This window comes from Pimephales promelas, chromosome 25, assembly GCF_988280905.1.
Source record: "Pimephales promelas chromosome 25, fPimPro1.hap1.1, whole genome shotgun sequence".
NCBI lineage: Eukaryota > Metazoa > Chordata > Actinopteri > Cypriniformes > Leuciscidae > Pimephales > Pimephales promelas.
This window is the reverse complement of record NC_142793.1, coordinates 20,594,880-20,608,200: the sequence shown is the minus strand read 5'-3', so window position 1 is coordinate 20,608,200 and position 13,321 is coordinate 20,594,880. Positions and strand designations below refer to the sequence as shown.

Genomic DNA, 13,321 nt, shown 5'->3' with positions numbered 1-13,321 from the left:
CCTAATTTTAAAAATGTCAGTCCTTGTTTAATTAGTTTAAATTCAATTAATTAAACCCTTATTAGTACAATTAATTAATGTAAAACAATAAGAAGTCTAAAAAAAAGGGAAAAAAATTACCCAGAAAACCAGAACAGTGTCACTTTGAACCAGGGTTCGATCCGTTCATTGCGTCTGTCACGTGACAAATGAACTGAAGACGGGGGATTTGGCTGTTAAAAGTATAACATTCAAAGCCCTTTAAATGAACGAAATGACTCGATCATTTATACATCTGTATTTGAGTGTGGCAGGCTCAACACAATCTGGACGACCTTTGATAATTTGGGGGATTTTAAAATGCCACTTAATTGCCCGATTTGCCAAAACGTAATTTGTACCATGAGCCTATTTTTTTTGAGCAATTAGCTAGCCCACATAACACGTCAGACAATGTTTGCAACTATATAGTTGAAGTCTGTTCTCTCGGCACACAGACTGATAAGGCAAGGCTATAACACTAGTGAAAAGGCACACCATTTAATAATCTGCTTACCTTGATTGTCATCCAAACTTTCAAACATGCACCAATGGGCTCCGACTCCGAACCTGTGCTATGAACTCACTCTGAACTTTTCACACACTACTGGCGTATCAGGTGCAAGGTTTTCAGCGAATCAATCAACGATCAGAGAATACTGCCATGAGAACGCTGTAGGCAGATGTTACACTCCTCTCCTGTCATTAATACGCTGTGATCTAGTCATCAACAGAAAATTAACAGATTGAGAGGAGAGAAAAATAGATTTTGCCATGATTTCTTGCGTAAGAGCGCGAGATTGATGCTAAAAGCTTGAGTGTCACGCCATATGCGTGAGAGTTGGCAACCCTGGACACCACATAACAGTGTTATTAAATTATTTGTGATATTAAACATCAACTTTATTAACAGATTAACAACTCTAAATCATGTAAAATGTAAAAATATTTAAAAGTAAGCACCCGTATACTGAATGTTATGTACACAATATTGATGTCAGTAATATCAGCCGGTATATTGTGCATCCCCATTACTCATGTTTATACTTACATTTGACTTCGTTTTGAGTCTCTGAAGATGAAATACACAGCTTATTCTGCCATTGAACAAGCAACACAGTCATTTAGTCTATATAAGAGGTAATATTAGTTGTAAATAACAGTAGCTGTTATAAGCCATCTGAATAGTGTCTCAAGGTAAAGTTTCAGTTAATGCCACGAGGAAGTGACTTTTGTTGTGGTTGGACAGATGTATCCTCATAAGATGTTATGTACATAAATTGCAAGATAAGACGAGGTAATAAGAACATACCCTTTTCTGAGAAGTACATGTGTCTTCTCTGTGTTGTTATTAGTATAACTGTTTGTTCTATGGACATGAATAATACCTCATCTTGCAGATTACTGAGAAGTTTACCACTACATGATCTTACTTCACATCTTTTCAGTTAGAATGGTTATGGTTAAGCTAGTTTGGTAACTTCCACCCGTCGTCTTAGTAAAAGGGAAGTGCAATTTGTTAATATGCTCAGAGAACATTTGCACTTCTCTTTACAAGTGTTCGGTGGACTTGAGACCAGAATGGACCCTCTTCCCAATACCTACAGTATAATGTGAAATGAGAATGCCATTGCTCAATGCAACTGGTTGATTGGTTAAGACCATGATTTTCTGCACAGCAGGGAAATGGAAAAAAGGGGGATCGAGGAGGAGAACATCTGAATCACAGTCCAGAAAAACATTTGCTTTTCTATTCTCAAAAGGATGTGGGATTTATTCTGCATTTCTACATTCCCCGTTCTCTCCTTCCTAGAAACTGTAGAGCAGTTAATCACCAGAGACCAATCCTTTAATATTCAATACTCTGACAGATAATAGATTCAGGTTTTAAGGTCAAGTTGTGATTGACCTTTATTTCTGATTTTGCCTCATAGGCTGGCCTTTTTTTGGGAGTGTTGTTTTAAGAATGACTTAATATTAATATCAAAGCTATGTTGCATATAAAAATGCACACAAGGGCTGGCAAATTAGATGTGGTGTAATGTTGTTTGATATAGAATCCTAGTGATCACATGAAAAAACTGAGCAGCATTATACAAATATATATGAGAGAGAGAGAGAGATGTTAAAAAATATATAGTTGGACTCGTTAGAATAAATGAGTTAGACTTGTTAAAATATATAGTTGAACATATATACTGTATGTTTTTTTTCTTTCAATTAATCTAAGTTGTCTTTCAAAAATTTTATAAACATACTTTCTGCATTATTTTAGCCACTCTGCGGTCTAGTTATCAGCATCGTCCATTGAAATACCTTTAACAGTCAATATATGTGATCAGTTGAAACAAAATGCTTTAAGACAAATGGAATACAGCAAACAAATATAACCACATTTATTTCTGAAAGTATAAAATATTACACTATAAAGGCCACTTTGCAAGGGTAAATTAACAACTTTTCCAAATATGTACACAGTTAATACCTTTCCCTCTTGGATATTGTCCAGCTCTGTGGCAAACCGAAATGTCATTTTTCTCACATCATGACCACAGGAAGTAGTTGGCAAGAGTTTCAAATAATTTACTTGATAGCAGAAAATGAATGGCAGGAGTTTTGAAGGTTCCTGATTTTCTTTTTGTACATCCTTCAGAGGCGTCAGGTATTCTGGATGGTTCACGCTCTCCCTTCAAAACCAGTGAAGAGGCACAGTTTGACATCGAATTGACAGGCACTATATGCCCTTGAACTGGGAGGCTTTAAAAAAAAAAATTGCAGTTCACATTCTTTACAATGGCACCAGTCAAGCCCCCGGAACTTTCTCTTGGGAAGTATTAGTTCGGCATGACAGGCAAGTTTCGCTCGCTGTATTCATGAAGTTACCTCGCTCTGAGTCTTCTTGCGTGTACGTACGTTCTTACTGTATCCATACACTACCGGAGATGCGGTGTCAGAATGAGGTAGAACCGTTGTACCAAAAACATAGCTAGAACTTTAAACCTATGAAGTAACAGTCACATCAAATCAACTCTATAGAGTGGATTTAAAAAGCAAACTAAAGCAATAAATTCACATTCAACCACACCTACAATAGAGATCACTAACAGGCTGGAATATCTTAAGTGTTCCCAGAATAAATTCCTCCCTCTTTTCCCTTCCCTTTCTGGAAAAAAGGCTGCTTTGTTTTGTCTAGAGATTCACTTTTTCACAGATACCAATATGCTGCCTCATCGGATGTTGTCGCCACTGGAGAATTTTCCTCTTTCTTTGTTTCAAGAGGAAACCAACTCAAAAGTTAAAGTATGACGTTGAGTCAAGATCACAAAACCTTACTACCCCCCGCCCAACCCACTCCCCCCCCCCCCCCCCCCCCATACACACACACACTGCTACAACGCAATCTGCAGTCCAACAGAAAGGGAATAGACGCAGACGTACACACAGACACGCACAAAATCACACTCCATCACTTTTCAGTTTGTTACTGAAAGAGTCACTGTTTTGCTGGGCTACGCTGAACTCCCTCTGCTGCATTCTGTGCCTCTTCCCAAGGCTAGAATGGAGGCAGGGATTGTGCTGGAGTCGGGTGACTCCAGACCAGCTGGGGGCAGTCATGCTCAAGCTAGGCTCTGATCTCCCAGAGCCCTTTCACAGGACTAGGACCATCCACCAGCTGCCATGCCACCCAAGCCGACTGGGCCTTTCTGAGAGATGATACTCTCTGTGGATTTAAGAAGTCTTTCAAGGCATGGGGCGTTAATCTTGGCCGGAGGCGGTCGACTGGGAGTAGACTCTGTCTTACATAGACGGTCCGTGCTGGAGGACACGGAGTTGTCCTGCGTCGCATCACTGTCCCTGTGAGCCGTTAGAACGTTCCGAACCGTCCCCTGAGCTTGTTCAGCCGTCGGGGAGCAGATGGGTGATGTGTGGAGCCATTTTAGGTTGGTTGCAGAGTAGGGCCCTGGGGGTGTGAGGTCGCTGACTCTCATTGCCTTGTTACCCATTGAAAGGGCACTTGTGGTGGCAGGGTTTGCAATGCCAGTGAGCAGGGGAGATGTAGCTGGAGACAACTGTAAAGTATTGAAAGAGGGAGAATTACTTAAGATTCCAATGCCAACAGAGACAAAGCTTTCCTAGGGATCTCTTTGCAATTGGTTTGCTATGATTGAAGAAAATACTTTTAAATTACTAAATTTAAGAAAACTAGTTTTAAATCTTGTGGAAAAATCAAACGCAAAGATTTGCTCTTAAAATATTATTATGGTTTCATATGGTTTTAAAGAGCTTTTATCCATAGTTTATATTTAAAAAATATCATTTTTTAAACATTTTTTTAAAGTTGAAATATACTTTAAAATGATATTATTATTCATATTTTATTTTTTTATTTTTTTAGAAATAACCATTCATAAATAGCATGGTTTTCTGGGTGTCGCACCACAAGGCATTTTACAGTCATTAAAGAATATTTAAGGAACATATTTACAAATCATTGATTGAATTAACTGCATTTTTACATGTATTTATGCATTAACAGATCCAGGAGAATAAGAAAAACACCATCAGGTCAAACTAATACAATATCAGCATGAGAATATCCTTTTACATTGCTGACTTCTATCTGTCCTCTGTAAGCTTTCCAAAATTACCTCTTCTTTTGCGTCATTGTTCTTAGTGAACATGAGATGTGCATTTTATACCTCTTTACTGTAAAAATAGATTTTAATTCCTTCTTGTCTTTCCTGTTACTCTCTTGCCCAGTGATTACAGTATAATAGGCATTTCAGTCTCTCCTTTTCAATCAGCATGGGGTCTTAACTTACTGTACACATGTTCATGACAGCTCTCAGAAAGTCTTACCTTGGCTTTCTTAGATGGGTTCGTCTCCTCCATCAGCGCCGCAGTATTGGCTTGGTCGCTTCGTTGAGGTTTTATGTGAGGGAACCAGTTCTTCAACATTTCCTCCATTTTCAGAATGATGTTAACATATCTCTCTCTGCATGGCACAGGAAGGACAATATTTGAGTCTGGTAACCCACAGAAGCACTAAAAAACAGTTTGAGACTTAATGTGACGGACGTGACTAAAAATGAAATTCTACTGTTCTGTAACCTTGTTTGGTGTCAGGCGAGTTGAAAGAACTCTTAACAGCAAGTACTCTGCATCATGCGTACATGTCCACACAGACACAAACGTGTTTCTCAAAATGAGAACAGATCCTGAGTTGATTCACATGTTTGTACACTTCCCTTGCCCCTAAATATAGACTTAAGCCTGCAGCGGGGCACTGACGTCCACGTCACAGAGAAAAGAAATAGTAGCGCTAAGGAGCAGTGATGCAGACACACGCACATGGTGCCCATTGACTCGCACCAGTCCCCGACAGATGGTTAATGGGGATTAGTGCAAGTCACATGACAAAGTATCTGCTATGGCCCCATTCTCAGAATTTCAAATTTAAATGACTACTGTCGTAAAAGTCACTTTAATATTCCCTATTCTGATGCACCTTCGCATTGAGGGACTTGCCAGCTGGCATGACAGAATGGGTGAACGATAGCAGGGTTCAGGTGGTGGGGACGCAGCCACGCCCCCACTTGTGTCAGCTTGGTTATGGCTTGGCTCAGTGCCTCGTTCAGATGGCCTGAATTAGTACCCCACCCAAAACCCCATCATCTATGTTTTTAGTGGCTGAATACCCACTTCAGGCGTGTTCTTTGCCAGGGGTGTTTTCATGCCGCACGGTTTGCAACACTGTTGGATGTGGCCCAAAGTACACCACAGATCTAGATGTTCTAGACAATGCTCTCACACGTGAATATTGGACTTTGTGAAGCAGCACAATGCAATACAATGAGAGCAGATCTGGGCTGCGTGCCAGGTGCTGTTAAGAGGAAAAGTAAATGACGCACCTAAACCCAGCCTGACCCATTATGAGGTCATTCAGTGCAACGGAAGCACTGCCCCCCCCCCCCCCCCCCCCCCCCCCCCCCAAAGACGACATCACAGACTTTACACCGTCTAGCCAGAGGAGGGCTAATCAATCGGATGACAGGCTACTCCCTCAAGGAGCTGGGACATTTTTAACGACCCGTGTTTGAGTTCTATTCTTGTCCAGTCATTTTTAGATTTATCCGCACTGGCCTAGCAGCCCCCCCCCCCCCTCCCTCCTTCCCTGCTGCTCTGGACCAAGCATCATGCTGCGAAGCCATGTGTTTTCACATCTCCTTGTCTCGTTCACTTATACCCTCAGAGCAAAGACATTCACAAGATTTCCAGACAAAGCAGAGGGCGTAGCAAATTCGCAAATGGCGTGGGATAACTTAATCTTGACTTAGTGCTCATGTGCGTTAACAGACAAATACCGAAACAACGTTGCAAGTAGTGGATTGAGGTAGATTAAGTAAATGGACACAACATCTCTCAGATCGATCTGCGAAGGAGTGCTGTGCGGACTAAAGCCCTCCCACCCTCAATCGGCCCGTGAGTGATGTAAAAGAAACCGTAGGGAACTCACCCCATGCAGGGATTCTGCAGGACCCCCATTATCCTCTGGATGCGGTCCATGGCCACACTCTCTTGGAAACTGCTGAGGCCTGTGAAAGGAGAAGATACAGTTTAAACCTTTTCTTTTATGAGCAGTGCCAGCTTATTGTCTCTGACAGGCTGTGCTACGTCTGCAAGGCAGATGGGTTCTTGTGAAACACGTGGGACGACAGACTTGCGGTCTCTGTGGCCAGGAAGTCCAGGGTCACCCAAAGCCAATGCATTGACAGCAGTCCCAGACTCATGAGCAGGTCCGCCTGGTGCGCAACCTGTTTTATAGTATATGTGGGGCTCTAGCCAATAAAACTTTTAAGTACCCAGTAACGCTAATACCATCTGTTGCTGTTTTACAGTAAGGTCGAGCTTGAGCAAGTTTTCTGTGTTCCAACCAGCCGTGACACAACATGATTCCAGTAACAAGTAATTTTACTGTCCGCACTGAAAGCGAGAATGTAACAGTCAATCAGAATATTGTGTGGGCGGTTCTAAGTTTGCATGCATAAACCAAAGAACAGTAATGCCAAACTTTTCTATATAGCATTAATTTCACTGTTCTACATTCTATGACTTGAAGGTACCTTGAGATGTTTTGTACCTTCCACAGCTAGTATATCCCTTTCCGAAGTTTGCGGTTTAATATACATGAGGATTGTGATTTTAATCCAGTGTGGGCAGGACTACATATATGAGAACCAAGTGACCTAAGCAGCTTTTAATCACAGTTTGGCGCCTTGTTAGGACACAGATTTTACTGTCATTGCTTGTATCAGCAGTTACAATAGCCACATATCAAAAAACTGAGTCAAATGTTTACAATAAATCATCCTACAACGCAAGGAAACAGCTTATCTCTATAGTGTCTTCGGTATTTCAATCGAGGTCCTGGGGTATTTTTAGAGCCGTGCGGTTTGCACTGCTTTAGACATGCGTCTTTCAACCATTCACGTTTTATTATGACTAAGCGAGGCTATATGCGCCACCAGGAAATTACTGTGGTTGATTTGCGTGCCTCATTTTGTGTAGTTTCATGACACATCTCTGTCCTAAATCTCATGGTTCGAGAAGCGCGTCATCACCTGCTGCCTCTAGTTAGGCAGTGCTCCTTGTATACTGATTTTCTTGGCAAGTTCTTCAAACAAGGCTGATGCTTTAGACTATAAAACTAAGAATGAATAAAACATTACTTACGTTCCCGGTATCTGCCTGAGCGTAGGCCATTAAGGATTGAGGACAGTGGGTGAATGTAACACTGCAGCTCCAAGCACTGCAAAACAAAGAGCATCATTCAGTATTTCATTTGTTTGTCTGATATTATTTATTGTTTAGCATTTCTCTAATAATTTCTAGGGTTTCGCTGTTTTCATTTCAGGGAATTGACAGTACACTTTGCCAATTACCATAAACAAACAACATCAAGTTAGGATATTCCTTTGTACTGCTCATAATTTCCTAACAACAATGACACTGATGCAAAAAGTGACTCATCTAACTCTCTCACACATTTATGCAAATGTAACGGATCGAGTTATCACCGCATTTGTACAAGGTAGAGGAAAACGCTGCGTTTTTTTCATTCAGTGGCCTCATGTGACTCATTCACTTTTCACCTAGAGTGAACACATGGAGGAGGGGTCTTCCTGGAAATGGTTTTGCTTCGAGCATTTTTTTTATTATTTATTCTGCTCGGGTGGAAATAGATCATGTAGGAGATAAGGGTGCCTTTCAGAACACAATGTCTCTTCCCTGGCATGCCAGCAAGTCAAAAAAAAAAAAGTGGTGCGTCTTACCTTGCATGCGAACAGCCTGTCTTTCTCCATTTGTTCAGGCGTGAGCTGCCTCTCCCTTTGCTCTGGCACCATGGAGCTCCGTGTTCTCTTCAGCACCTGCCTCTTTTTGCCTATAGGGCTCTCCGGGCACCGGCTGTAATTGGTCCGATCCCCTTGTCCCAGGAGAGAATGGCTGCCATCCTCGCTGTAGTCAGAGCTATTGCAGCTAGAAGGAGAACTTCCCCGAGAACTCATGTTCTCTTTGTCCATTGCCTCCCCTTTATCGCCATTCCTCTTTGAGAGCGACTGGCAAGTTTGGACCCCTTGGACCACCCCCGAGGTGGGGGATTTTGGCAAGGTGGTTTGCCCCTGCACTTTGGTACAGTCTGATTCTAACTCGCTATCGTTGTCCTCATCGTCACTGGCCAGCCAGTCAATGGAATAGTCCGAATCTGAAGCTGACATCTTAGGAAGCAGGGTCTAACCAGCATGAACCATCACTGACCTGCAGGGGAAACAGGGAGTACTTTAATCTCCAATTTTTAATGCACGACGTTAATAATGAACATTATTACACAATTCAACAGGAGTTGGCATTAAATTGTGTAATAGAAAAGGAATGTTTTCTCTTTCATTGTATTGGTTTGGCAGTGATATAAAAGGAAAAATTCCAGCTTCATTTGCATGATTAATAGTCTAGCAGATACCAGTGGTCCAAAAGGATAGTTTAAGCATGCATCTTCAATAAAATCCTGTGGGATACTGAATTCATGCCAGCTCAGACCAGCATGTTTACAGACACACCACTTGAGTCTCACACACAGACTAAAGATAAACGGCCATAAAAAAAAGACTTAATGCCACTTTCAAGACTTTCACGCACAGTGCTGACTGAGAATGAAACTGCCGTGTATGGTTACGGATATGTTCTCAATGACAACACTTATTTATCTGTACATGAACAGTAGTAAAACAAACCCTAAAAGAATATTATACTATTACACATTTTTGTAAAAAACTAAATTAGCCTTATTCATGCGTAATATTGTAGCAACAGGAGGAGACAGTCTTTATTTATTCAAATTTAAGATGTTTGAAGTAAGATTTTATGCTGGTCTTTTTAGAACAATTGTGGGCCCTGTGAGGCACATGCATTTGTTTGTTCTGATAGCAGCACCTAATTGAAAAACACTTGAAAATGAAGCAATACAGAACTAACAGTCTGTGATGAAGCAGGTGATACAACAACAGCACATATTTAAAGCCCTGTTTGTTTATTCAATGAGACCAGAATGCCGCAGCCATGGTGACCAGCAATTGAAAGAACAAAGGCCCTTGAAATAAACCATTCTTTCTGCATAATTTCATTAATAAATTGCTCAAAATCATACATTACTTGCACGTTCGATTTAGGCGCAAGGTTGTAGTGTATGCCGCTTACATTAGTTTGTGGGCATGCTTTTAAAAAAGGGTGATTTGAAAATAGTCTAGGAACACACAGCTGGGACCAGATCTGTGGCCTTGAGCATTACCAGTCAATTTTCTGCTTGTATTATCAATTCCATCACTCCTTGGTACTTCATAATAGACATGCCTTAAGGAATACACATAAAAGGAGTGTTGACAACGTTGATTAATGAGCCAAGCCATGAATATTTGTTAAAAGCGTATGTTCAACAGAAGCTACTGCCGACCGACCACTCATCTTTTCGTTTTATAGATGAGCCAAGGGCTTCTTATGAATTAACAGGACATGTATGATGCAAAAAATGTTATGCCTAAATTAAGAAAAACCCCAGGAAACTGCAGAAACACTGCATTACACCGACCTTAATTAATACCAAAAATAGTTGTTTGTAACACAAAAAAAACGATAACAAATAACGCCATTGTGTGGGAATTTTACAGTTTGCTTATTACAAAAGTATAGTGTTTTCCAAAAACACATTTTTAAATGCGCTATAAATGTAACTTTTACATAAATGAAAATACCTTATTATATAATAAAAGTACTTAAACTTTATCAAGCAAGTTATTGTAGTCATTGTCCACGCACGAGGATTTTCAGATTGCCTAAGCACATTCACATCTCTTGGGCATTTAATCCTTCCATCAGCTGGTCGGTATCATTGCAAACAAATGGACTGCTGAGCAAGAGTTCTGCCCTGCCAATAAAGCCACATTATGTAATAGCTCTACCTCAAGCACGCGACTAATTGGCTTTATAACATTTACAAAGCTCAGCCTTCCAAATGGATGTAACTGCTGACCAGCGTTTTCCTGTCAGTACTGGTTTCACCCAAAAGTTGAATCAAACGAAACGAGCACGACTGCCGTTAGCGAACAAACTGCTCGTTCAAATCGAAAAACTGCCTACATCGGATACTTTACAAGTTTTGTCCACAGCTGGGGACGGGGATGAAAAGGCCCTTTATTAGTTTGTGGTCACAGATAGGCTAATTTGTCAAAACAAAGACAATCATTGAAAGGTTTACTCGCACAGTGTTTACGTTTGGTTACCAGTGTAAAGACAAAGCGGGCACGTGACAATTATTTAATAGCGGCATTTAGCGCAAAATGACAACTGTAGGAAGTCATGTAACCGAGACGTTCTTTTACGCTTGCACCACGTAATATCGGTTGCTATGGGCAACACGAATATTAATATTAAGTAAGGTCTATGAAAGAAAACAAAACCGTACAGAATGAATGTACCTGTGCGATATCTGAGGGTGGGGCTCTGGTAATGACTAACACCTTAATACACCCTTCCAATACAAGACCACCGCAATTTTGTTACAAAATGTTAAATATATAGGCTAACTTATAGTTAACCTATAGGTTTAACGTTAGCTATATATTTAAACGAACACTCTCGCAAAAAAAATAAACAAAACACGAACTATTACACAAGACACGATAAGCTACATTTAATACAATGGATATTAAATGTATTTTAAAATATATTTAATAACGCATGTGTGTATCATTTAATAAGGCGGATGCCTCTGTTCACGCAGCGGCATCTTCTAACATCTCTTACATGCAAACAAACAAACATACATACATACATAAAGCCCTGTACCTCATTTGTTATCCATATATGTTCCATTTTTACCCAACAAAAACATATTATCGGAAGCAATCGCTGTTATTTAAAATGCGAATCGTACCTCAAGCCGGATGGGACGAATGGCCGCACTGTCCTTTGTTTCAGCCGTATATCCAAAGACAACTGGAGCGCCCGATCGAGCCTCTGTTGAGAAGCGTACGTGGTTTCAGTGATGTAGACCTGCAGTTGTGTGGCCCCGTGTTACTTCTCCCAAGGCAACGTGTCTGAGAGGGCGGGCACTAAAATGCCGAGTGTTCCGATTTGTGCTTCCAGACCCGAATCTGACAAATAGAGATTGCGTTGGAAGCCAACTCCGGCTGATAGGGGAGACGAGCTTACATATTAAAATAATATGCAAATTAACTAAACACGTGGACACGCGGATCGGTTTCATTCCAACAGGCGGACAGAACGTCAACTGCTAGCGTTTCGTTTTTTTGGGGGGGTTTGTTGCTCACAGATACTAACTTTTTTTTATACCTCATTAGCTCGGATGTGACGACGCCACATATGCACCTCCCTCTCATATGTTTGGGTTGAGTTGCTTTTAAAGTCACCATGAAATCAAATTGGACAATTCTTTTTAATGAATTTAGCAGTAGGCTATGTGATTTATGTCGGCTACATTATTTCTGTGATTTTTGTGCCCCCCCCCAAACTTAAATCAAAATAACTTCCTCCATTTTAAGTTAAAGTGCACATTTTCACCTGTCTAGAAATAGATATGCTATGCTATATAGCATTCTATCAGAAATCATGATAAGATAACCACAACATGTTGCATCTGTTTCAAGAGGTATGTATCATTATGTCATTATGTATCATTTTATTGTATGTTTGTGCGTTTGTAGATGTTATATGTTATACTTATTTAGTTTATAATTCATTTAAATTTTAAAAATCAAGTAATAGCATATATCATCATGCCATGAATGAGTATTTGGGGATAAAGGTGAACTAGTACTTTCACAAAAAAACATTGGTCCTTAAATAGGCTCCTTTTTATAGACATTGATTCATTTATTAATTGGATTTTTCTGGGTGTTTTTCATGATATTGACCTATGGACTAGGCATTTACAACTTCTAGTACCCTTTTAGGTTTATTGATCATTTGGCATTTGTAAACAAACCAATGTGGAAACATTTGCATGCAGCACGAGCCAGCGACACATGTGTCTAAGAAGCGATTCAATGTGCGCATTGCTACTGTTGCTCTCTGTTTCACTGGATGCAGGAGCCCCGTAGCGGCACTTATCCTTACCTGCCCCCAACTGACTGCAATGTGCACAGCTGCTCGTATTTGAACCGAGTGGAATGAATGAATGAGGCTGAACGTGATAGGCCACGTTCTGTTTCGTGTCGGGTTGCACACATGCTGCCTTTACGCTCGCACTGTTTTTACACTGCAGCCCGTGGAGTTTCCATGGTGAGGGGGGCAGGGTGGAAAAACATTCCAGAGCAGTTCACTTCTCTAGAAGCCTCCCAGCAGGTGAAGTCGTGTGGATATATTCCGTCATACGTTATTCAGCGCACTTTTTCAAAAAGCCCAAACGGGAGGAAAAGGGCTTGCCAGGTGGTCTGTGTCCACTGGTATATTCACGCTCATGCTGTGGTGGTTGTTCAAGTTAGTGGCTGTGACGGTGAGAGAGCAAATGAGGACTCGCACGCAGTCTCTCTCTGGGGGGTGGGATCTCTGGTTGGAGTCCAGACAAAGATTCAACGGCTGGTGCCAATGAGTCATAGTCCTCCTCCCCGGAAAACGTGAGCACGTGTGAGAGAAAAAAACCCACCCATCTTCTGTCCCTCCTTTCGGCTTTGCACAATTGAAAGTCATAATTGATGTGAACGGAATGTTTCTTCCAAATCTCTCCCTCTCA

At 40.9% G+C, this 13,321-nt stretch overlaps 1 protein-coding gene across 1 annotated transcript; it reads right to left on the bottom strand.

The window, feature by feature from the left end:
• Positions 1-3,032: 3,032 nt before the first annotated feature.
• ciartb (circadian associated repressor of transcription b) lies at positions 3,033-11,692 on the bottom strand. The gene is made up of 6 exons (XM_039648209.2): positions 11,504-11,692; positions 8,352-8,835; positions 7,753-7,828; positions 6,536-6,614; positions 4,879-5,014; positions 3,033-4,088 (listed from the first exon to the last, which is right to left on the bottom strand). Exons 2-6 carry the CDS (start codon positions 8,793-8,795, stop codon positions 3,675-3,677), a joined length of 1,149 nt encoding a protein of 382 aa, XP_039504143.2. The 5' UTR covers positions 8,796-8,835; positions 11,504-11,692; the 3' UTR covers positions 3,033-3,674.
• Between the last annotated feature and the right edge of the window lie 1,629 nt (positions 11,693-13,321).